The 25,438-nt window shown below is 38.2% G+C and overlaps 1 protein-coding gene across 1 annotated transcript in view; it reads left to right on the top strand.

Moving 5' to 3' along the window:
• Positions 1-25,438, top strand: part of LOC130927226 (receptor tyrosine-protein kinase erbB-4-like) — a 453,841-nt gene that overhangs the window by 221,152 nt on the left and 207,251 nt on the right. The window contains exon 2 of the mRNA XM_057852903.1: positions 13,174-13,325. Coding sequence (XP_057708886.1) covers positions 13,174-13,325 — 152 coding nt within the window. The remainder of the gene's footprint in view (positions 1-13,173; positions 13,326-25,438) is intronic.

Consider the following 25,438-nt stretch of genomic DNA (forward strand, 5'->3'; position numbering starts at 1 on the left):
CCAATTGGTGATAAGAGGGTTTGGAAAAAAAAAGAGATGCACTGAGTTTGGATAATTGAGTTAAAGCTCTACTGAAGCATCCATTGTTAATGATGTAATTACAAAGGAAAGAACCTGAATTTTGTACAAAAAATTATTTGAGTAGAAATGTAATATAAATGTAATGTAAATAATAGACCGTATTACTGTATATTATACTTCATTCTCCTACTAGTACAGTGTGTTTAATACACGCATCTCCAAAATCCATTGCATACATAACACACCTAGAATACGTTTTTTTAGTTTAATATTTGAATATGCTAAAAAATGTTTTTATATTGTGTTTTGTGTACAGCAAACTCTTTTCAGTGGCGGTATAGCCATCATTTAGTTAGACCCTGTCGACAACTGTGGCAAAACAATCTTTGCCCAATCTATATCTTTGTATGATGAATGATGCAGATGATTTTAAAAATCAATCAAGTTTTCAAAAATGCTGTACTATGCCATCAGCTTTATTGAGAATCCATTTTAATTTGATGACATTTTCATTCTCTCTGTGCTCCTTGGACTCTAATATTCATGTTGTGTTTTGAGGGAGGAAAAAAAAAAAAGATCCAAACAGAGAATCATTGTGTTTTGACAGCCAGAAGGAAAGTTATACCATCAAAGATAATTGCACGCTAATGTTTAGTAAGCCTTGTAAGTCGTCGCAGATAAGTATGGCTGCCAAACAGGCTTGCCACAGAAGAGCATACCTAATCCCTAGGCTGTGATTCTGGAAAATTAATATTAAACTCTTATTGTGTGGTTTCTTTCAGAGTGGTAGTAGAAAAAAAAATAATAATAATGATGCTCAATAGTACAGTAGTAGTAATTTGAATACTCATTTACTGTACAAATAATTGAAATTGGTATGCAAATATTCTTCTAATACAATCCACAATATGATGATGATATGTTTTTGGCAGCCCTTTTAATTTTTGTTTTAGTCTTAGTCTTTTGGAAGAAAATACTTATTAGTCTTAGTCACTTTTGCTCATTTCAAAATGTGTTCGTACTGTATTCGTCTAGTTTTAGTCGATGAAATCTCATACAAATTTTGTCTAGTTTTAGTCGATAGTTACTCATGATGTTTTTGTCTGTAAAATTCAAAAGGTTTAGTGTAAAAATAAATAAAGGCTTCCAAAAATCTCGAATGAAGACAGACAGACGAGCACATATTTTAGCGTCGACAAGGACAACGCCAACTTGGTGATGATAGTACACACTCAACAGGAAAAGCAGTACATCTGATTATTTTGAATTAAAACCACCTGGAAGCCACTGACTGTATGAAAAAAAATGTCTGAACGTCTAAACACTGGGAAGTCTGGGATTTTTTTTTTTTAATTTTATTTTTTTTTACTTTTTTAGCTATTCTTTGAGTCTAACTAGAATTTGTAAGTAATGAGTATTTCCAAATAATTGCTTATTTACCAAACAAAACCACTGAAGTGGGCTAATGGCTTAATGCCATTTCACCAGCTGGCTCGACTCTAGACTTACTGACAAGTGTTTTAAGAGGACACTCGCTATTCTGAAGCTAATGCTAACACGAACATGAATGCTACGCTAACAGTAAGAGGCAAGGCAAGGCAAGGCAAGGCAAATTTATTTATATAGCACAATTCAACACAAGGCAATTCAAAGTGCTTTACATCACATGAAGACCATAAAAATCACATTTAAATCAACACAACGTAAAAACCAAGACAAATTATCGCATTTAATCACAGAATAAAAATAAATAAATAAAAATAAAACAAAAATAAAAATAAAGCAAAAACTACTACTAATAATAATCATTGAAATCAGCAATGGAGATAAGCACAAGAGGAATAGAAGGCAGGTAGGTTGAAATATATAGACAGTTATGGATATGCAGTGCCAAACAAAAGCGTTTTTAGCCCTGATTTAAAGGAGCTAACAGTTTGCGCATACTTCAGACGTTCGGGTAACTTGTTCCAGAGGTGAGGAGCATAATAACTAAATGCTGCCTCACCCTGCTTGGTTCTTGTTCTTGGAACATGCAGAAGACCCGTTCCAGACGACCTTAGGGGTCTAGATGTCTCATAGGAATCTAACAAGTCAAGCATGTATTTTGGTCCAAGGCCATTAAGTGTTTTGTAGACGAGCAGTAGTATTTTATAGTCTATCCTTTGACTCACTGGAAGCCAGTGTAGCGATTTCAAAACCGGTGTAATGTGGTCCAGCTTCCTTGTATTTGTGAGGACTCTGGCTGCAGCATTCTGTACTAGCTGCAGCTTCCTGACTGATTTTTTATCAAAACCTGTAAATATACCGTTGCAGTAGTCCAATCTGCTGAAAATGAATGCATGCATAAGTTTTTCCATGTCTTGTTGAGTCAGAAGAACCTTAATTCTGGTTATATTTTTTAGGTGGTAATAAGCGGATTTAGTGACGGACTTTAGATGGCTATCAAATTTTAGGTCTGAGTCAATAATTACGCCAAGGTTTCTGACTTGATTTGTAGCTGTAAGTGACATTGTGCTAAGTTGGCTGCTTATCTTTGACCTTTCCTTTTTTGGCCCAAAAATGATCACCTCGGTCTTCTCCACATTTAACTGGAGAAAATTCTGGCACATCCATTCATTGATTTGACGAATGCATTTACTCAGGGAGACTAAGGGACTATAATCATGTGGGGACACAGAAATGTACAGTTGTGTGTCATCTGCATAGGCGTGATAGGAAATGTCATACTGTTCCATTATCTGAGCTAACGGAAGCATATAGATGTTAAATAAGAGTGGTCCAAGAATTGACCCTTGAGGGACTCCACACGTGAATTTGGTTCGTTCTGACTGATAGTTTCCAATTGACACAAAGAAATCTCTATCATGTAAATAGGATGTGAACCACTGAAGAATAGTGTCAGTAAGCCCTACCCACTGTTCCAATCTGCTGAGTAGTATGTTGTGATCAACCGTGTCAAATGCTGCGCTGAGATCCAATAGTAGCAGAACAGATGATTTGCCAGCATCGGTATTCCGACGAATATCATTTAGGACTTTGATAAGCACGGTCTCGGTGCTGTGTTGTGGCCGAAATCCAGACTGAAATGAGTTAAAAAGATTGTTTTGCATCATAAAAGTCTGGATCTGTTCAAACACAACCCTTTCGATAATTTTCCCCAGGAATTTCAGATTTGATATTGGCCTGTAATTACTAATGGTTGAGACATCCAGATTAGGTTTTTTTTAGGAGAGGTTTTATTACTGCAGTTTTTAAAGTCTGAGGAAACTCTCCTGTTTGGAGGGAAGTATTTATAATCTGATGTCTGGGGCTATGCAATGAAAAACAGTTTTGAAAAAGTTTGAAGGAAGGATGTCAAGGCAGCATGTTGTGGGCTTTGATTTCGACACAATTTCTGTTAAAGTGGCATAGTCCAGGAGGCTAAACTGTCTAAGATTGACGTGGGGGACATTTTGGGAGGCGTTTAGTGTAACATTTGTTAATCCGGAGTTGCACACAATCTGTCTAATCTTTAGTACTTTGTGTGTAAAGAATGCTGCGAAATTATTAAAGGACACCTCAGATGCCAATTCCTAAGGTATTGATGCTTGTGGGTTTGTCAGTTTGTCAACAACAGAAAATAGTGTGCGAGTATTGTTGGTGTTTCTACTAATGATCTCTGAAAAATATGATTGTCTAGCATTTTTCAGTTCCTGGTTGTATTTGCGAAGACTCTCTTTGTAGATATCATAAAAAACTAGGAGTTTGTTTTTTCGCCATCTGCGTTCTGCTCGTCTACAAACTTGCTTTTGTTTTATAGCAAGTATGGCATTTCTCCAGGGTGACCTCTTCTTTCTTGACAAAGTTTTTGTCTTAATCGGGGCAATAGTGTCCATTACAGTCATCACACTGGAACTGAAACTATTTACAAGTTCTTCCACTGGAGCTATTGTAGGGGTTAATGATGAGGCATAGGCCTGTGTGAATAACGCACATGTGTTATCACTTATGTAACCCTTCCTAATCACCTCTGTTTCCCTTTTCAGAGGATGGACAGGGGTGGTCATTTTAAACATAATGCAGTAGTGATCAGACAGAGCAACATCATTCACTGTGACCTCAGAGATGTTAAGACCTTTGGATATTATTAAGTCCAGTATGTGCCCTCTGTTATGTGTTGGAACTGTGACATGCTGAGATAAACCAAATGTATCCAAAATATTTAAAAGCTCTCTAGCACATCCTTCTTCAGGATTATCAACATGAATGTTAAAGTCACCCACTAAAACAACACAATCAAAGTCCATGCAGACGGAAGACAGTATTTTGGTAAGCTCATCAAAAAATATTGTGTTATACTTTGGTGGTCTGTAAATTGTTATCAAGGCAGCTCTGCAAGGGCTTTTTAGCTGAATGACAATATATTCAAAGGAATCAAACTGACCACATGAAATATTCGTGCATTGAAAACTGTCCCTGATCAGACTGGCAACCCCACCTCCTCCTTTCTTAGAGTTACATTTGGCGTCTGAAATACTACAGCATCATTTTATATTCTCTCTTGCCAAGATAAGAAAACAAATCTTACCCTGTTTCTAAACAAGCAAGATGGAGCACAGCCTAGCTTGAGACACATCCTAAACTCCGTTGAGGAGAGTGAGGGAGAGGCACAGCACATCTCACATGAGTGACACGACCCAAACACTGCTAAGATGCAAGATTACGTACTCCACGTACAATATGAAAATGTCACGCATTGTGAACATATAACAGAAACTATGTCACATTTACATCTCGTTGTCTCTCGTCAGAAGAAAACTGGCATTCATCTCATTATGTTCTAGTCTCTCAAGCCACGTTTTTAGCTCGTCATTGTGACGTCTTCATCATAATTTGTTCGTCGTCAAAATATTTTTTTTGTAGTTATTGTTGATGAAAAAAAAACACTGGATTGAAATAAGGAGGATCAAAATGTTTACGTATTCAAAGAATACTTTTTGTTTGTTTTTTACTCATTGGCTTAATTGATGGCGCTAGATGTCCAATTCATTTTGAGTTGGAGAGGCCCCTCCCAGTCAAAAGGAATTGGACATCTAGCACCTTCAATAGCACTGAAAGATGAACATTCACAGCAAGTCCACCCAGTTTAAATGGATTGGATTTGTATTATTGTCAATGGCAGGCAATGCATTTTTATATACTGCACGTACACAGTTATTGTGTTTTGCATTGTCAGTAGGCTTGTTATATAAAAACCTACTGAGCAATTTAAAAGATTTTGGCAATTGTATATACTGTCCAGTAGTTATACATGAGACTAAATATTAGAAAGATTTCTCAGTATGATGCAGTGTGTACTATATCACTGCAGCCTACACTTTTTCACTCAGAGAAATCATACTCCACTTTGCTTCACTACAGCTGCCCTCTGACATTTGTTATTTATTGCTCCGTCTGATATTGCATTACAACCTGTGTTTGTATTTGTCTCTTCCTAATAACAACATGGATTACGAGCAACATTGAATTTGCCGTCCACAGTGGAATGCTCGGCCTTACAGGTTTACTCTTTGTAAGCGGCAGCATGGAGATACATTTTTAATTGTTAATCTGATTAGCAATGAAATATTTTTATTTCTGAAATCACAACAAATGCATAAAATATTCAAGGTATAGTATAAATAATGTGGTTTGTAGATGACTGTAGCACAAGAACAGCAGCAAGTAATATATACAACAGCATATAAGGGTGATTGAAAAGTACATCTTTTAAAATACTTAAAATTTATACAAAAAAAAATGTCAAAATGTTCTAGTCCACATTACATTTTTCTAAAGAAATTAAATACAAATAAAATGTTTCATGATTTTGTCCCCATTTCTTATTAAAAAAAAAAAAAAAAAAAACTTCTTAAAACCAAATTCTAGCGCCGTCATTGGCAGCGAAGTGAGCCAAATTTATATAGGTAGACCAACATAATTGCCTGCCAAAGGAAACTACTGTGACCTGCAAAAAAAGTTTGACACCCTGGCTATTGTTTTACGATTTTTACCAGTGACATAAAACTATTCTTCTACCAAACTTCAGTGTGAAAACGTTAAAAGTGCAAATTATTTTAGTTCCCAAGTAATTTGTGCATGCAAAGTGCAAACCTAGTCACTGTTCCAATAAAGGAAGTGTCCTGGGCAATTTGCTTTATAAGGGTCTTGTATGCAATTCCATTTCAAACAGTGCCGGACCTCTGCTCAGCTTTGTTAAGTAATTTAAATGGCTATTCCTGTTAAAATCCAATTTCCAATACAAAAAGAATATGTAAATGTTTTGTGAATCTCATTATAGACTGTTTAGACTAAAGATAAGGATGACATGGTAGGACAATCAAATGCCTCCAGCTGTGTTCTCCTGTCGTCTTGATGTCTTACACGTAAACATTTAACCTGACTGGTTGTCAGACTGTTCCAGTGGGTTAATGGAATAAATTGTCTTATCATACAGACAACTTCAGATGCGCTTTAGAATGTAACAAGCATCCTCTTGCATGGACAATTATGTCAATATCTGACAAGGTGTATTTTATTTGTGTGCTAAGACATGCTATTCAGTTTTAAGTTACATATTTGTTATTTTTATTTGTTTTTATGTATATGTCTGTATAAGCGAAGCATAAACTACTTGAGCATCACCTTGAATAGATAGTAGTGCAAGGGAGGAGTTCAGGGGGGAGGGGATCACTGACGGTGCATCTTTAGGGGGCCTGGTTTTCAGGGGCTCGAGTGAGTGAGGAGAGAGCTCGAAACTTCATTTGTGTTTTTAGCAGGCAAGCATATCACAGCTGGAGGTCGAAATCATTGCAATCCGGCCCAGTTGGGATTTGACCCGCCACTGTCGCATTGATGCCCCAATCCGATACGGCTACTTGTGGAGTATTGGTCTGTATCAGTTTTGGTCACAAGATCCGATCCAGTATTCATGGTTCTTATCAGCATTTTCACACTTTTCTGCTGCTGTAAAATATACCACTAGGCAAAAGTGTCCACCGTGAGGTACTACTCCTACTACTATGTATGGGCAATTATTCCACGTAGGGCCGTAGTGGGTGCAAGTTTTTGTTACACCTGATGCAGCACAGACGGTTTAACCAATTAGGGTTCTGCTGAAAGAAACAGCACTTGACTGCAATCAACTGTCCTATTGTTCGGTTAGAATAAAAACATGTACTCATTGCGGCTATTTGTGAACTAACTCCCCACCCTTGTTTTAGAAAGTAATGACAGATAAGCCTGTTGCTATATGCAATAAGTCAATTTATCACACGGTAAATAAAAATGAGAGCGGTAATTTATCGCCACATGCTTACATATATTTATGCATGCCTGTGTTTGCGTGTGCACTATTTTGCACATTTTATTTTATTTTATTATTTTATATGTGTTTGCACTATGCACCCGTGCTTGTTGATTGCATATGAGACTCCAATTCCTTTCACAGATGTTTATCGGGCATCAACACACCGTACAATTAAAGTTCAGACATACATAATAAGGAAGCACATCTATATTAAACACTGTAAAACATAAGCATTGCTACCTTGAGGCTAATGGAAAAAAGACAATGTACTAAACTTTTTAGCCTGCTATAAAACATTGGCAGTCTTCTCCAAAATTGTGGTTAAACGGTGACTTTTCAAACAAGAAAAATCGCTGTTTACAGCATTTGCAAACGATGTGGAAAAAAAAGAAAAATGTATTACTGACACCACTGCATGAAAAAAAGAGAACACTTTTTTTTTTTTTTAAGAGTGTAATGCTTACGGTTAGCGGCTTAGCAAACGTACTTCCAGTGAACTTTTAAAAATAAAAGCATGTCTTGATCAACTTGTGAATAAAGATTTCTGGAGTCAATCACACATACTTCTGATTTTACACGAAGAATGGCTTTTTAATGACACCCATTATGAAAAATCTGATTGGAAATTAATAATTTGGCTTCAAATTTGCCAACATATGTCCTATGCAGGACATGATGACAGTCATTTTGGAACAAATAAACATTTTTGATGGGCTCTAACTGGCAGAGAACAAAAATGGCATTGGGTTTCTCACCTATTTCATATTCTGCACTTAGCTTGCTTTCAAATGACTCTTTATTCACTGTGTAAATGGTAAATGGTGTTATACTTATATAGCGCTTTTGTGTTTGTTGTTGTTTTTTTAAATACTATATTTAATATAGTTTGGCTCATTTAAGAATGACAATTTATTGCATTTGAATGGTTGATTTATTAGGATATATTGTCACTACATCAGTGGTTATTTTTTTTTTTATTTATTTATTTATTTTTATTACAATGATATCGCATATCGGCAATAATTTATGAAAAAATATATCACCTACTAAAATTTGTTATCGCAACATGCCTGTTGATCATCGTGTAATATTTGTGAACAGCATTTCTTGACGAGTTAACGCCAGAGCTCACGTTAATACAAACAAAAAAAAAAAAGGTTTGTCATGAATTGGTTGCATTAATTTTTGTATTACTTTTACCGTTTTAAAAATATGAGGATCAGACTGGTATCCGATCAGTTTTACCAAACAAGTTGCCGTATTTTGAAAAACCAAGATAAAGCATGTGCAGCATAAACACCAAACCTGACAAATAATTTACAGATTATCATATTCCTTATGATTTTGAATCTGAAGTTGCACACGGACAGATAATTACAAATCAGTTAAGTTGGACGAGCCCGCATATACGTATCTATTCAAAGAGTGGTAAGCAGCATGTTTGCAAGCCTGCTGAGAAATTATCTTTTGCGTAAGCGATCGAGGCAATGGTGTTTCAGCAATGTGGGGAAAAGGACTTTTTTTAATGGGGAAAAATGGGAGCCAGGAAAAAGTTAGCAGTAGCAGCCAACATAATTGATGGAAGCAGTTTGAATACCAGATTAAGATTCATGGCTTGGACCACACGTGGGAGCTGAAAATCGGCGTGGGGTAGAGGGATAAATGATATCAGACCTTCTAGCTTAATTGATAGAATACCTCCTCAATGCAATGGAAAACAAACCAAAAAAGGGCAAAAAGTGGCTTAAGCCCAGAGGCAAGAGAAACAGGGTTAGATAGGAGGTCTGCAGTACCAAATCCCTAGACAGCCTGGAAAAAGGTTTGGTATGTGTGTTTGGGTAACACGCACAGACCCTTGACAAGTACCCTTGAGGAGCCTTTCAGCATTGTGCATTAAACACAACTAGCCCGGCAGAACTGCTCCATGGCCAATTGTACAAGTGATAGTCCGTGCAGTGAATCTGACCACGTGGATGAATGTTAATAAGGCAATGGCTGCATAGAAAAGCTCATATACATGCTTATACAGTATATTCCTTTTAATGCTAAAGCCATTTAGCCTCTTCCCTCGGTCAGTGCTTATAAAGATAGATCGTCCGCACATTAGCCTACTATAGACTACTTTCCACTCCCTTATTAGGCATTTTCATAGCAGTAATTTCTTGGTTCATCCATTGCATATATTATATCCAGTGACATGATTGTGATTCATAAGGTTTTAAAATTAGGGATATCCTGTATTAAAACATGTACTTTAAAATATTGTCATTGTTGCAGAAACAAAGGGCAAAAATATTTCACACTTAAAACTGTTTATAATATTAAGCAATCACTTCTTTCTAAAATATGCATGCATATGTGTAAAACCCCCCAAAAAGTGTCAAATGGGTGTGTGTAATTTGTGCACATATACTCTATGATGTATCTTGTGTCTTTGCAGCATGACTCAACACAAGTACACATTAAAAAGTGTTTTGTGTTATTTATTACAAATGTCTACTTTTCCCCTTGCTATCCCCTGAGAACCAATCAAGTTCATCAGCAGGTTTGCTGGAAACAAAATAGCTCAAGGCGATTGAACAAGCACACATGCATTAGGTTTAGAGCATGCAAACACGCACACACACTAATACACTTTATAAAACACCTTGCAATGAAAAAATTGTGTCATGATATTACAGTATATCCTATTGGTTTAACCACATGCCTGTTATTCAGATTATAGCTGCAAATAATAATAATTTTCATAAAAGGTTAAACTATTTTACCATAAATTATGATTGTTACTGGTTTCGTCCATAACATGCCAGACAATAATGACTAATGCTAATCATTGTTTTTCTTTTCTATGTCTTATTCTGATTTAACACACAAGAAGATATTTACAGATGAAAGTTTTAATTTGAATTTGAAATTAAACAATTAATTGGTAACCAAAATAGTTGTTGATTCATATCGTAATCAATTAGTTTTCAATTACTTGATGAACTGTTGCAGCTCTACTTCACGTTAACAAAAATTGGTCATTATTTCTTCATCAGAGGGTGCATCAACAGTTTCCTATTTACTGGCACATTTCCTCTAGGGAGGTTATATGACCTATCAAACATAAATGTGAATTAATGGCGAACCATATGGAGGCAGAGACAACATTGCTGGTTGATGACCGTAAGCCAAAGTGTAATAGTTATGACAGCCTCTCAGCTAGTTATTGTTTCAGATTAATTTTAAACTGCTCAGCAGATGGACTGTAATGTAGACCATGATTAGCATTAGTATTAGTGCCTTGTAACTCACACTTACTCACGAAAACTCATCTGGATTATTAGACTAAGGACTGCTATGACCTCAGATGCGCCATTCCCACTCACACTCCTTTTATTCATCCACCTTAGTTATTTTTTTAGTGTGTTAGCCTACCAAAATGATATCTGAAATTGAATTAAATACTTTTGGGGATGACATTAATCTGCCTTTTCCTAAGCAGCAGTATTCAAACCTTAGAAAAATTCTTTAAATTTAAATTACAAGGCCAAATAAATTAATAAACATATGCATTTATATAAAAGACTATAATTCTGTCATTAGTTACCAATAATGGCACCACAGTATGGCTTATTTTCCTAGTCCATTTTTACATTTAGTATTTATTCTTTATATACTGAAAATAAATCTTTTTTTGCTTCCTTTATTTCAAGTGTGCAAGCGGATTAAAGCAGTCAAACAGATAACTGACTTCCCTCTATGTGACAGACATATTTTGAAAATATATGACGGTCCATCTGTTTTTGCGATTTCCTCAGCACAGCAGCTTTATTGACTCCCTGTTGATGGGCAGGTCAAACCGATACAAAGATCACAGACTGTTTTATGCAACATCCCAGTGACATAGCGAATGAGAAAAATGTATTCATTCGTGCATGCATAGGGGGGAAATTCATGCTGAGGTCTATTATTTACAGCAAGCCTATACATACTCACGCGTGCAATGACATCACAACGACCCTTGCAGTAAACCAGCAACAGTTCACACTTGCTGAAAACATGCTTCACATATCCCAGATGGTTTTGTTATGGTTCACTTAGTGGTCAGGACCAGTCATCTTTTTAAGATGATACATTACGTAGATGATACATTATTTTTTTTTGTGTTTCTTTTTGTCTTCTTAATCACATTCAATTTCACACAACTGAGAACAGTTTTCATTAAATTTCACTTAACTCAAGGCTACGTCTACACTAGAACAGATAATTTTCTCCAGGGTATTTTGCAGACTATTTTTATACCTGTCCACACTTACGCTTAAGGTGCGTTTGGGATGTTACAGTCGATGCTCAGTTGCGCTCTCAACACTTGGAAAATAACAAATAGAAGTATATGGTGTGACGCTGCGTATATTTCCTGAAAGCCGCAAGCAGGAGTGCTTGTGCATAACAGTGGCGATCCTGGAAGTGGGACAGTTTTGACAGGCAGAAATGTCATGGAAAAAAACTGATTGCACGCTTCTTTGACTGGGGGGAACCACGCAGGTCACTTTTCGGGGTTTCGTTTTCCCCTACGCATATTTATATACTGAATTGGGAGGGGCCAGTCCCACAGCTGGCTATTCAGAGACAACACGGGAGACGAGCTCTGTAAAAAAAAAACACTAATTTCCGCGTCATCCGCGATGGGAGGACCACATATGGGCATTGAATTGAAGGATATTATTGAGACGTAGTTTGAAGGTTCAAGAAAAATGTGTGGAAAAGAAAAAAGGAGCAGGAATGCTACATCGTGATCGTCCACCTCCGTTGTTTATGATGCCGTCATGCCGCACTAAAAATAGCGACAGAATGACGTCACTTCCTTAGTATCTGATTGTTATATGGAGACAGCAGTCCATATTAAGCGGCGGGTAAAATTACCCGCCTACATTATCCATCTAACAACTAATCCGGATAATAGGCATACTAGTGTAGCCGACATGCTGTATAGTCCAACTAATTACACATTTAAAGCCATTATCCATCCTAGTGTAGACGTAGCCTTAGTCCAGTTTACAAAGACAAGCAGGGTAAAAGTATCCTTGTGAAGTAAAATAGGTAACTCAATCAGTGCCTTTGACGATGATAGTCGTCCAATCATGTGGCTCTTTTCATCCTTTTGCAGCTCCCAGTTCAAATGGATTGGACACCTATCGCTGTCAATGGCAGCCAATGAGTAAATAAAAATAAAATTGATTCTACCAGGCATCCCACTGTGATATCCTCCTTTTTTGATCTCAGTAGCCTGCCTCAAGGGTTCAATAACAGTTTATTATACCTATCCTCACTTTATGGCCCCCTACCCCAACCTTCCTTCAACTGTTATTGAAAACACCCAGATCTGCCATATATCATTCCTGAGCAGCACATTATGCTATGTGCAACCAAGCTAATCACTCTTAGCTCGTATGGGTAGTATCCCGGTCACATTGGAATGGTTCTGCATGGATTTGAAACAATTCTATTTGTCTTTATTGATTGTGATTAAAAAAAAAAATGGCAATCATGTGGATTGGGTGAACATGATTCTTGATTTTCTCAACTAGTTTATGGCCTAAAAAAGAAGATGGATGTTTATTGTAGATAATCTGGATTTTAAACCAATTTGCAATTGATTGGTTTGTTGACTGACATACTATGTAGATTGATTCAATTACGTTTGGAACAAGAAAATATTAGATATTTTAATCCATCTTTAAGTTGCACTTTCTAAACGGTTTTCCAAAGAAATTTACATGACCATGTGAGCCAATGCTATAACTGAAGTAACACTGTTATGTCACTTTTTATTTCCCCAGTATGTGCTGGCACAGAGAACAAGCTGAGTACACTGTCAGACCTGGATCAGCAATATCGCACCCTGAGGAAGTACTACGAGAGTTGTGAAGTTGTAATGGGCAACCTCGAAATCACAAGCATCGACCGCAGTCGGAACCTCACTTTTCTCAGAGTAAGGACTTGCAAACAAGTCATGGTGATGCAATTGTGAAGTGTATTCATGTCAATGTACTTGAACTTGTCGTACAGTTTCAGTGCCATTAACGATGACATACATCCAATCATGTTTTTCATCCTTCTGCTGTAGATTTAAACAAGCTTGTCACTAGTAGACATCCGATCCATTTTAAGTAGAAAGGATCACAGTGAATCAGCCCTGCCACCTCAAATAGACTGGACGTCTAACACTGTCAATGGCAGCCAACTAGATAATGCATTTGATATACAGTGGTATGAAAAAGTATCTCAATCTTTTGGAATTTCTCACATTTCTGCATAAAATCACCATCAAATGTGATCTGATCTTTGTAAAAATAACATATATGCAGAAACTGTGTCTGCTTTAACTAAAACCACCCAACCATTTATAAGTTTTCATATTTTAATGAGGAAAGCATGCAAACAATGACAGAAGGGGGAAAAATAAGTAAGTGAACGCTGTACCTGAGGAGACTTAAAGAGCAATTGAAACCTATTTTTACCAAACGATTTAAGTCAGGTGTGTGCCCAACCACTGATGAATGGTTTAAAGCTGCCTTGCCCACTATAAAACACACACCTGTTAAGAATTGTCTTGATGTGCAGCATTGTCTGATGTGCATCATGGCTCGGTCAAAAGAGCTGTCTGAAGACTTGCAGTCAAGGATTGTTGATTTGTATTAAGCTGAGAAAGGATACAAAAGCATCTCCAAAAGTCCGCATGTTCATCAAACGACAGTCAGAGAAGTAGTGTACAAATGGAGAGAGTTTGGCACTGTTGCTTCTCTCCTAAGGAGTGGCCGTCCACCAAAGATGACTGCAAGAATTCAGCGCAGAATACTCATGAGGGAGCATCATGATTTGGGGCAGTTTGCTACCTCAGGGCCTGGACAGCTTGTAATCATTAATGGAAGAATGAAGTCAAAAGTTTTGCGGGAGAATCTTGGGCCGTCTGTCAGAAGGTTGAAGCTAAAAAAGAGGATGGACGCTGCAACAAGACAATCAGCTTCAGAATGGTTTCAGAAGAACGAAATACACGTTCTGCAGTGGTCAAGTCAAAGTCCGGACTTGAACCCCATTGAGATGATGTGGAATAACCTAAAGACATCGATTCACGCCAGACATCCCAGGAATCTGACTGAACTTCAGCAGTTTTGTAGAGATGAATGGGCTTAGATTATTCCTGATCGATGTTTCAGACTGATCTGCGGCTACAGGAAGCGTCTGGTTGAAGTTATTGCTGCCAATATTAAATGTGATGGTTCACTTTCTAATTTTCCTCCTTCTGTCATTGTTTGCATGCTGTCCTCATTAAAATATGAAAACCTATAAATGTTTGGGTTGTTTTAGTTACAGCAGACAGTTTTTTCATCTGTGTGATTTTGACAAAGATCAGATCACATGATGGTGATTTTGTACAGAAATGTGAGAAATTCCAAAAGGTTCAGATACTTTTTCATACCACTGTATCATCTTAGTTACAATGATTGCTACATTGTTTCTAATCGAGACATAATCATCTAAGCATGATCTGCTTGTATGCTGTAAACACATAGCAATTCACTTACAATGACATCATAGTTCTCTTGGATAAACAGCTAAGATGTAAACATCAGCATTGTTGTAACAGTGCCTTACCATGCTTAAGATTTTTAGTTTGTGTGCTTTGATGCTGAATGATCTACCACTTCAATGGACCATTTTGTTTTGATAGACACACATGCAACCATGGCATCGGGTGATGTCAGCACTGAGCCCTCCAGGGCATGAGCGATAATAGCGTGGCAATAAGAGGTTAGCAGGAGGCAGCAGATGTCAATGTGCTGATTTTTGTAAGAGCAAAAATGAAATGTTTTGGGTAGAATCAGCTGAATATGTTCACCTTATAACCCTAAACCTTTCAAAATACCTTACTGTATTTAGTGGTCTGTTTTCTGCTAGCACGGTCCTGCTTCACTTGATTCCAGTCAAGGACTGAAGTGCTCAGTCGGTTATACTGTATAGTGGTACACTAACACTATACCTGCTACCTGCTTTAATAGGCCAATATTACTTTATGAACCACCTTGGCTTTACAATAGAGTTAGTCCCCCACAATAGTAAGCTGTGTTGTAATATTTTACACCTTGAACCCACACAGTTCAGTTGTGATTATTTCCTATACAACCCAAAATTTTATTGGTTCCAAAACAGTCATTTTAACTCATTGGCTGCCATTGACAGAACTAGACGTCCAATTAATTTGAAATGGGAGGGCTGAGAAGCGAATGAACACCTTCAAGTTCAAATGGATTGTGCCTTTGCCAGTTGTGACTGATTTAAATGGTGTACCACACGTAACATGTCACCTTTGCTCATTAATATTCATGACGTTAGCAACTGTTGCTAGGGAGGGTCAAGCTTGCGTTTGTCCCTCATACTAGATGCACGTAAATAGTATACAAACGAGATATTTACTGAGCTAAACCTACCAATTCAGTCTGAAAATGATGTCCCTGCTGCCAAATTCACTGGTAAAGATGTGGAAGAACATATAAATGTTCAGTTAAAGAGATGGCTTGAGTGTCGAGGGCTGAAAAAGACAGGAAAAAGAGCCGACCTAATCCAGTGGTAGCTTATTTATCGACACCTATTTCTGGTGTGCATTGCCTTACGCCACTGACAATGACATTCTACTGTTTCAACAAGCTATTCTTTACCACCATACGCCCTGTCTTTCTTATATATTATATCCTCTGGTTGTCTTACGTCTCTGACCGTTCTTGGCGGTGATTTATATTGCTATTTTTGTTTATCGATCGCAAATGCTACAGACAGCGAATGAACACCTTCAAGTTCAAATGGATTGTGCCTCTGCCAATTGTGACTGATTTAAATGGTGTACCACACGTAACATGTCACCTCTGCTCATTAATATTCATGACGATAGCAACTGTTGCTAGGGAGGGTCAAGCTTGCATTTGTCCCTCATACTAGATGCATGTAAATAGTATACAAATGAGATATTTACTGAGCTAAACCTACCAATTCAGTCCGAAAATGATGTCCCTGGTGCCAAATTCACTGGTAAAGATGTGGAAGAACATACAAATGTTCAGTTAAAGAGATGGCTTAAGTGTCGAGGGCTGAAAAAGACAGGAAAAAGAGCCGACCTAATCCAGTGGTAGCTTATTTATCGACACCTATTTCTTGTGTGCATTGCCTTACGCCACTGACAATGACATTCTACTGTTTCAACAAGCTATTGTTTACCACCATATGCCCTGTCTTTCTTATATATTATATCCTCTGGTTGTCTTACGTCTCTGACCGTTCTTGGCTGTGATTTATATTGCTATTTTTATGTAGCGATCGCAAATGCTACTGACAGCGAATGGACACGTTCAAGTTCAAATGGATTGGGCCTCTGCCAGTTGTGACTGATTTAAATGGTGTACCACACGTAACATGTCACCTCTGCTCATTAATATTCATGACGAAAGCAACTGTTGCTAGGGAAGGTCAAGCTTGCGTTTGTCCCTCATACTAAATGCGTGTAAATAGTATACAAATGAGATATTTACTGAGCTAAACCTACCAATTCAGTCCAAAAATGATGTCCCTGGTGCCAAATCCACTGGTAAAGATGTGGAAGAACATACAAATGTTCAGTTAAAGAGATGTCTTGAGTGTCGACGGCTGAAAAAGACAGGAAAAAGAGCCGACCTAATCCAGTGGTAGCTTATTTATCGACACCTATTTCTTGTGTGCATTGCCTTACGCCACTGACAATGACATTCTACTGTTTCAACAAGCTATTCTTTACCACCATATGCCCTGTCTTTCTTATATATTATATCCTCCGGTTGTCTTACGTCTCTGACCGTTCTTGGCGGTGATTTATATTGCTATTTTTGTGTAGCGATCGCAAATGCTACTGACAGCCAACGAACACTTTCAGTTTTTTCATTAAAAACAAATCTTAATTCTATAATTTATTAACAATTCTCCTTACTAAAGTTGTTATTTTACAACAGAAAAGGTAACAACAATGGCAGTCAGATACCATATTACTTTTTTTCAGGTCATTCATTGTCTGACAGAAGCAGCACGGCAAAATGTCACGCTAAAAATAAGTAAAAATATCAAAATGGCTTACCTCTTTGGGGCAGGCTGTGGCAGGCCATGGATCAGCATTGTCATCTGTAGGACCATGGCCCCCAACAAAATGTTTACTGCGTATGAAGGTGAATGGCTTCACCTTGCTGGCGTTAAACTGGTCATTTGGGCATCCGCACAAGTTGATCCATTGTTCACATTTTTTCCTCTGAGTTTTGGCTTAGTGAAACGTATGAAGAAAACATCCTTCATATGTCATAATGTCTAGAGTCGGTTCTACATAGTTCCATAGCAGCAGTGTTTACTCGGCATGTTTTTTTATTTATTTATTTTTTTTTTTTTTTTAAAGAGTACCGGTAGAAGACAAGCAGTACTAACATGGGTTGTATGCGAGGGCGCTTCTATATTGACCCCCTTCTGGTTTACGATGGTGACGTCACGCAGCCTTGCAGTCTAAAAGTAGCATTCGTGCGGTACACTATTCATAAATATATTGTGTCTTGTCATATGGCGGCCTGTTTTTGTGATACTGGCACATACAGTATCGACGTGCAACCCTAGTCTCGCCATAGAATATTGTGATTGTGCAGGCATTCAGTGTACTGCTATTCCTACCATTTCCAATGGGCAACACGAACAAACAGATTGTGTTCCACCTGACATACTGTATTTGCTGAGCTTACACGAACTCAATCCACTCCACACCTGCTTGCCTTTTACACAAGGTAGAATTCATTTACAAAATGACTCCCTCTGGCACCAACTTACAAGGTTTTTCCACCTTTTCACCGTGGGCAATTAACATGGGTTAATTGAACACGCTAATTAAAAAGATAGGGTGCCAGGCATCAAGGGAACACGGGGGTAGGGTTCAGTGTATCTTTAGGAAATGTTATTATTATTATTACTACACAAAAAGTAATAACATGGCTCCCCAGGGAGGACAAGACCTTTCCTTGAGGTAGAGGAGAAGTTGCTAATGTGAAGCGGGATGCATGCTCGTTTTGTCTTCAAGGTGATTGAAACTGATGCCATAGCTCCTTTTTTAAAGATATACCAAAGATGGATGACTGCCTCCCACCACCCCCCAAACAGCTTTTACCAGTAAACAGAGTCCATCTTCTAAACTACCTCCACAGCAGATGAATCAACGCTCACACTTTGATTAATAACTACATTGCAGCACTGAGGCTTTGAGTCTGCTTTCAATAGATGCAGTTCAATATCCACAACAGTGAATTTTAACCACAGCTGTTATCGCATTTTTCCCCCATATCATTAATTAGCTATTATGTTCACCTGCTTTTGCATGCTCGTCTACATTTGGTTATAGAGAGGAAATTTTACAGTTAAACGTTTTCCATTGCACCGATTAAAGCTTGCATTGCCATTTTTCATTGTGTGATGAACTTAACATCAAAAGCAGTAAATACACACTTGGGTGTCTCTTTTCCCACTTGTCACTTTCTGCATGTGCTACAAAGCAGATCTGGGAGAATGAAATATTCATGTTTTCTTCTCTTTGCCCTTGCTGATCTCAGGAGGGAGCCATGGTTAGATTAGATTATTCGTCATCCCTTGCAAATATTAGTAAACAAGTAATTTTTCTCTGTGTGTTAATGCAGTGATGAGCCAAGTGCTGGCACACTGTTTCTCACCTCTGTTCTACGATTGTGAATAAATTGTTATCTTGACATAGGGGCCATATGTAATATCTGCACCAGGCATTTTTATCAGTACAACATTATCACATAATGTTACAGAACAATAACAATGAAATAATACTATTTACTATAACACTATTTGGCCTAGATCTGGCATTTACAATTGTTTATATTATTACCTCATACCAGTATCCTTTTGTGCTTTTAATTTTGACTGAAAGTGTGAATAATTGCTTGATCAAATAATGAAATGATGGCAATGGTTTACTATTTGGATGTACATCGATAAACTAAATAGATACAATCAGAGCTGTATAAAGAAAGTTACGACACTCTTTGTTCTCGCCGCGGGTGGCCACGTGGTTCATGTAGGGCGTGAGTAGTTCCAAACACAAGCAGCGCTGTCGTGGTTTGTAATGGAACTGACAGCAGTAATTGCGACATTTATGGGAAAAATGGATAAAATCACGTATCTAAGTACATGTTTGATTCGTCATTGCATTATGGCATGCATGTAAGTGCTAGTTTTACATTTGGAGTGGTCAGGCGACAACTGAAAACTATGTAAACTAACGCAGAAGGGAAATTTCCCATGCATGTTGTGGAGTGAATGTATCATGTTTCTGTTAGCATGAACACGGGAATTGACTTTTACATTGAAATATAACATGATTTAGGTTTTCTTTTTTCGCAACTAGAATACTGTTGTGTCTGAATGTCTAGATTTCTTTGATTCAACTACCTGTGGTAATCTATAAAAGATGACGCCATGTATAACATATTTCGTTCCCTAGTTCTAAGTGGTAGTTGTTTCCCAAAAAGTTTGGGTTTGTGGTCACAACTTTTAAATGATATTTTCCACTTTTTTTCCTGTTGCACTTTCTAATGCGTATATACAGGACTGTCTCAGGAAATTAGAATATTGTGATAAAGTTCTTTACTCTCTGTAATGCAATTAAAAAAACAAAAATGTCATACATTCTGGATTCATTACACATCAACTGAACTATTTCAAGCCTTTTATTATTTGAATATTGCTGATTTTGGCTTACAGCTTAAGAAACCTCAAAAATCCTATATCAAAAAAATTAGAATACTTCCTCAGACCAAGTAAAAAAATAATTTTATAACAGCAAAACTAAATCAAACATTTGAAAATGTCCATTGATGCACTCAGTACTTGGTTGGGAATCCTTTTGCACGGATTACTGCATCAATCCGGCGTGGCATGGAGGCAATCAGCCTGTGGCATTGCTGAGGTGTTATTGATGCCCAGGATGCTTCGATAGCGGCCTTCAGCTCATTTGCATTTGTAGGTCTGGTGTCTTTCATCTTCTTCTTAACTATACCCCACAAATTCTCGGTGGGGTTCAGGTCAGGGGAATTAGCAGGCCAATCAAGGACAGTGATGCCATGGTCAGTGCACCAGTTACTGGTGGTTTTGGCACTGTGGGCAGGTGCCAGATCATGCTGGAAAATGAAATCCTCATCTCCATAGAGCTTTTCAGCAGATGGAAGCATGTAGTGCTCTAAAATCTCTTGGTACACAGTTGCATTTACTCTGGACTTGATGAAACACAGTGGACCAACACCAGCAGCTGACATGGCTCCCCAAACCATTGCTGACTGTGGGAACTTCACACTGGATTTCAAGCAACTTGGATTTTGCTCCTCTCCAGCCTTTCTCCAGACTCTGGCGCCTTGACTTCCAAATGAAATGCAAAACTTGCTTTCGTCTGAAAAGAGGACTTTGGACCACTCTGCAACTGTCCAGTGCTTCTTCTCCATAGCCCAAGTCAGACGCTTCTTCCGTTGTCTTGAGTTCAGAAGTGGCTTGACCATGGGAATACGGCTATTGTAGCCCATTTCCCGGACACGTCTGTGAACTGTGGCTTTTGATACCTGGACTCCAGCTTCAGCCCACTGTCTTTGAAGCTCCCCCAAATTCTGGAAGCGGCTCTTCTTCACAATTTTGTTAAGGCTGCGGTCATCTCTCTTGGTTGTGCAGCGTTTCCGGCCACATTTTTCCCTTCCAACAGACTTTTTGTGGATATGCTTTGAAACTGCACTCTGTGAACAGCCTGCTCTTTGAGAAATTTCTTTTTGTGTCTTACCCTCCTGATGGAGGGTATCAATGATGGTCCTCTGGACAGCAGTCAGATCAGCAGTCTTCCCCATACTTGTGATTTAGTTTACTGAACCAAGCTGAGTGTTTTTAAGGCTCAGGAAACCCTCGCAGGTGTTTCGAGTTAATTAGATGATTCAGGTGATTAGTTGAATAGCCTACTTGTATACTTTTTCATGATATTCTAATATTTTGAGATAGGATTTTTGAGTTTTCTTAAGCTGTAAGCCAAATTCAGCAATATTAAAATAATAAAAGGCTTGAAATAGTTCAGTTGATGTGTAATGAATCCAGAATGTATGACATTTTTGTTTTTTTAATTGCATTACAGAAAGTAAAGAACTTTATCACAATATTCTAATTATCTGAGACAGTCCTGTATATGTGTGTGTGTACATTTTCCTTTTTATTTTATAGACTTAGTTTGACCTGAAACACAAACTAATGACATTCCACAAATATTTTCTGCATAACAACTAAATTTTGAATATAGCCTATAATTTTAGCAAAACCAAACCTGTACCTCTTTAGAGACATTTTTCATTTTGGACTCAAGCAACACAAAATGATTACAAGACATGAACAACATTTTATGATTTTCCTCAACATGGTGTAATGTATAACAATAACAACTTATTACCTTTGATAAAGAAAATCACAATCGGTATTGAACAATTGGGGAAATTGGTGTCATGGTTCATTGTTTACACCTAAAATTTTATAAATCAGTTGCCTGTGATGGTTGGTTGTGCAGCATGGTTTCCCCAAGTACCAAGAGCAGCAGAAAAAATGGATGGCAATGGTCAGTCATCAAAACATGAAAAAAAAACATTTTTTTAATTGTTTGTTGCTATTTAAAAATGGGCTTAGTGCCCACAGCCAGCAGTCACCATCGGCAGGCACCACCAGCAGCATGATGTCTGTCCATCCATCCATCCATCCATCCATCCATCCATCCATCCATCCATCCATCCATCCATCCATCCATCCATCCATCCATCCATCCATCCATCCATCCATCCATCCATCCATCCATCCATCCATCCATCCATCCATCCATCCATCCACCCATCTTCCGCTTGCTCCGGGGTTGAATTGTTGGGGCAGCAGCTTTAACAGGGAAGCCCAGACTTCCCTCTCCCCAGCCACCTCATCCAGCTCCTCCAGCGGGATCCCAAGGTTTTCCCAGGCCAGTCGAGAGTCTCTCCAGCATGTCCTGGGTCGTCCCCAGGGCCTCCTGCTGGTGGGACATGCCCGGAACACCTCTCCGGGGAGGCATCCAGGAGGCATCCGAACCAGAGGCCCGAGCCAACTCAGCTGGCGTCTCTCAACGCGGAGGAGTAGCGGCTCGACGGCGAGTCCCTCCCGGATGACCGAGCTTCTCACCCACTCTAAGGGAGAGCCCGGACACCCTGCGGAGGAAATTCATTTCGGCCGCTTGTATCCGGCATCTTGTTCTTTCGGTCACGACCCACAGCTCGTGACCATAGGTGAGGGTAGGAACGTAGATCGACAGCAGCATGAAGTGGATCATGAAAATGTAACCTAAAAAAAATATATATATATATACTAAGCTATCCGGTTTTACAGGTGAGAGATACAGCTGTATCGATAGTAAAGTTACCATTCGACAGTAATTAGCCATTAAATATTCAATGAACCGATAGTAGAGATAGAATTCGTCTATCGCGAGCACAAGAATCGGCTTCTAATGCCTAGTTCAATGCATTGCTTAATGCACAGGTGTCAAACCGATTCCAGAAAGGGCCAAGTGGGTGCAGGTTTGCTTTCCAACCAATGAAGAGGACACATTTTCACCAATTAGATCTTTTACATGTGTAATCAGTTAAACTTTGTCAGTTGCTGCTTGTTTCAGCAAGGAGTTCATTGGTTACACTCTCTGCGTCGTATCGGTTGGAACAAAATCCAGTACCCACTTGGCCCTTTCTGGAATCGGTTTGACACCTGTGGCTTAATGGGATAATAATTTAGCTTTTACTTCACATGCTGCGCTTGTGTCATTCACCACACAGCACACTTGAGACAATTGAGACCGCACGTATGATATAGTATGGACAAGCACAACTCATGGTTGTGGTTGCCTCAATTTCCCATGCATTTCGGCAAAACCGTCGCCGTCATTACCCGATCGTCACGGGCGTGTCATAACAACGTGAGAGCTAACAAAACCACTGTAACGCACGCTCCGTAGTGTTTTCTTCACAGCCCAAAACGAAACTAGTAGTGGCAACGTAGCAACATGCTAAAACAATGGACAGTTTGAGCACCGACGCCAGCGACGTGCAGCGATTGATTTTCAAAGGACCCAGGAAAACAAAAGTCGGACTTTGAAGTGAGGAAGGCAGCCAGATCTGTTCGCATGGGACAGAGCTAGTGTGAAGTGTGGATCGGTACAGAGATCGTGAGTTTTTAACCCTGAAAAATAACCCACTACAATGGTGGAAAGGGCAGCACGACCCTCTGGAGATTTTTCTTCCACAAAACGCAGTCTACTGGAACATGAACATGTGAATTAGTTGATCTTCCTCAAGAAAAAATCTGCCATTCAAAAAAGATATGGACAGTGATGAGGAATAAAAAATGTGGAAGCACAGGCATGAGTGAATGACTTTGCTGTGTATAAGGTTAAAGTAATGATTATTGACCTGTCCGTCTAAAATGCCATGTTTTTATTCCCCTAATTATACCAGTGGTAAAGCATAATTTATTATTTATTAATGATAACATTGCAGGTTTAATTGTTTTTTCCTAGAGCTGCTGCATATAATTAATATTTTTTGTTTGTAAGATGTTTACATTGAACGTTTGCATTTAAATTACTCACCTCTTGTGTTCAAAACACCAGGAAATACAGTAATTGAATTACTGCACTTTATTGTTGTCTGTCACTGGAGTTTTATTGTATTATCAATCTCATCCAACAAAATAACGGTCATATAGTAAGCCTTATTTTTTTTTTCATAAAAAAATAAAACATAACATTGGTATGATATTTTGTTGTTTAATTTTGCTATTAGAAATGTGGTCTTTTTTATGTGTTTAAAATACTGTATGAACACACACAACAAATGTTTTCTATCATATCGTTTTCACTCTGTATCGAACCGTATCGTTCTTAAACTGTATCGAATCGTATTGAATCGCTCGGCCTTAAAAATGTATAGTTTTTGAATCGAATCGTAACCTGTGTATCTAGATACATATCAAATCGGCTTCATGCCAGATTCCCAAACCTAATATATACATTAAATTAGTTTTTTATTATAATTTTGTGTCTATTATTTGTTGACATCACTTTTCAATCCATACACATCTCTAAAATATAATAATGTCAAACATTTTGGTGTAAAGAATACAGGTCGTCATGCATTGACTTTCATGACTCTTTCATGAGGGGGCTACCTTACTTCAAAGCTTACAAAATCGACCTAATTAGCATCTGAAAGCTGGTCGTCTACCAATACTCACAAATACAGATGAACGTGTGCGTCACTAAGGGCCTGAAAGTGTTAACAATTTAAAAGAGGGAGGGACAATGAATTCCGCACCTACGATTAAAACTCAACTTATACATCATAAAGCACCTCTGATAGATTACAGACTTGAAAATTCAAAAGGAATCTTTTTTTTTTTTTTTTTTTTTTTTTTTTTTTTTTTTTTTTTTATCAACTTACCTCCGAATATACTTTACAGCCAGCCATTCGTATGAATGCGGTCTGGCCTTGTCGAAGTCATGTTTGGAACTACCCGAGGCTCCATAACCCGGAAGTACCCAGAAGTAAAATCGTATATTGGATCCCTATGGGGGTGTCTTAACCCTCTTTCGAAGGCCCTGGGTACAATAAACACAGACTGTACTGGATGCTGGAAATGCATCTCTTGTGTCACAGGGATAATTTAGTGTTACAGCTATTGAATAGGTCCCACTTATGTTGAATTCTTTTTGCACCGCACTCAGTAACAATTTTGTGAACTTGACCCTTCCCTTGATCCAGCTATCATAGTGTTGCCAATGGAACCACTCCAAGAGCACGAGTGAACAGAAGCAGGCGATGTGACTAAAGAAAGAAAAAAAACATACACATACAACCCCCCAGCATTACTCTGGGATTGATGGTCAGAAATATTTTTTACGGTGCTGTTAAACTAACTGAAATTTTACTTGCTTCCAATGGAAGT

This window comes from Corythoichthys intestinalis, chromosome 12 (assembly GCF_030265065.1).
Source record: "Corythoichthys intestinalis isolate RoL2023-P3 chromosome 12, ASM3026506v1, whole genome shotgun sequence".
In the NCBI taxonomy this organism is placed as follows: domain Eukaryota; kingdom Metazoa; phylum Chordata; class Actinopteri; order Syngnathiformes; family Syngnathidae; genus Corythoichthys; species Corythoichthys intestinalis.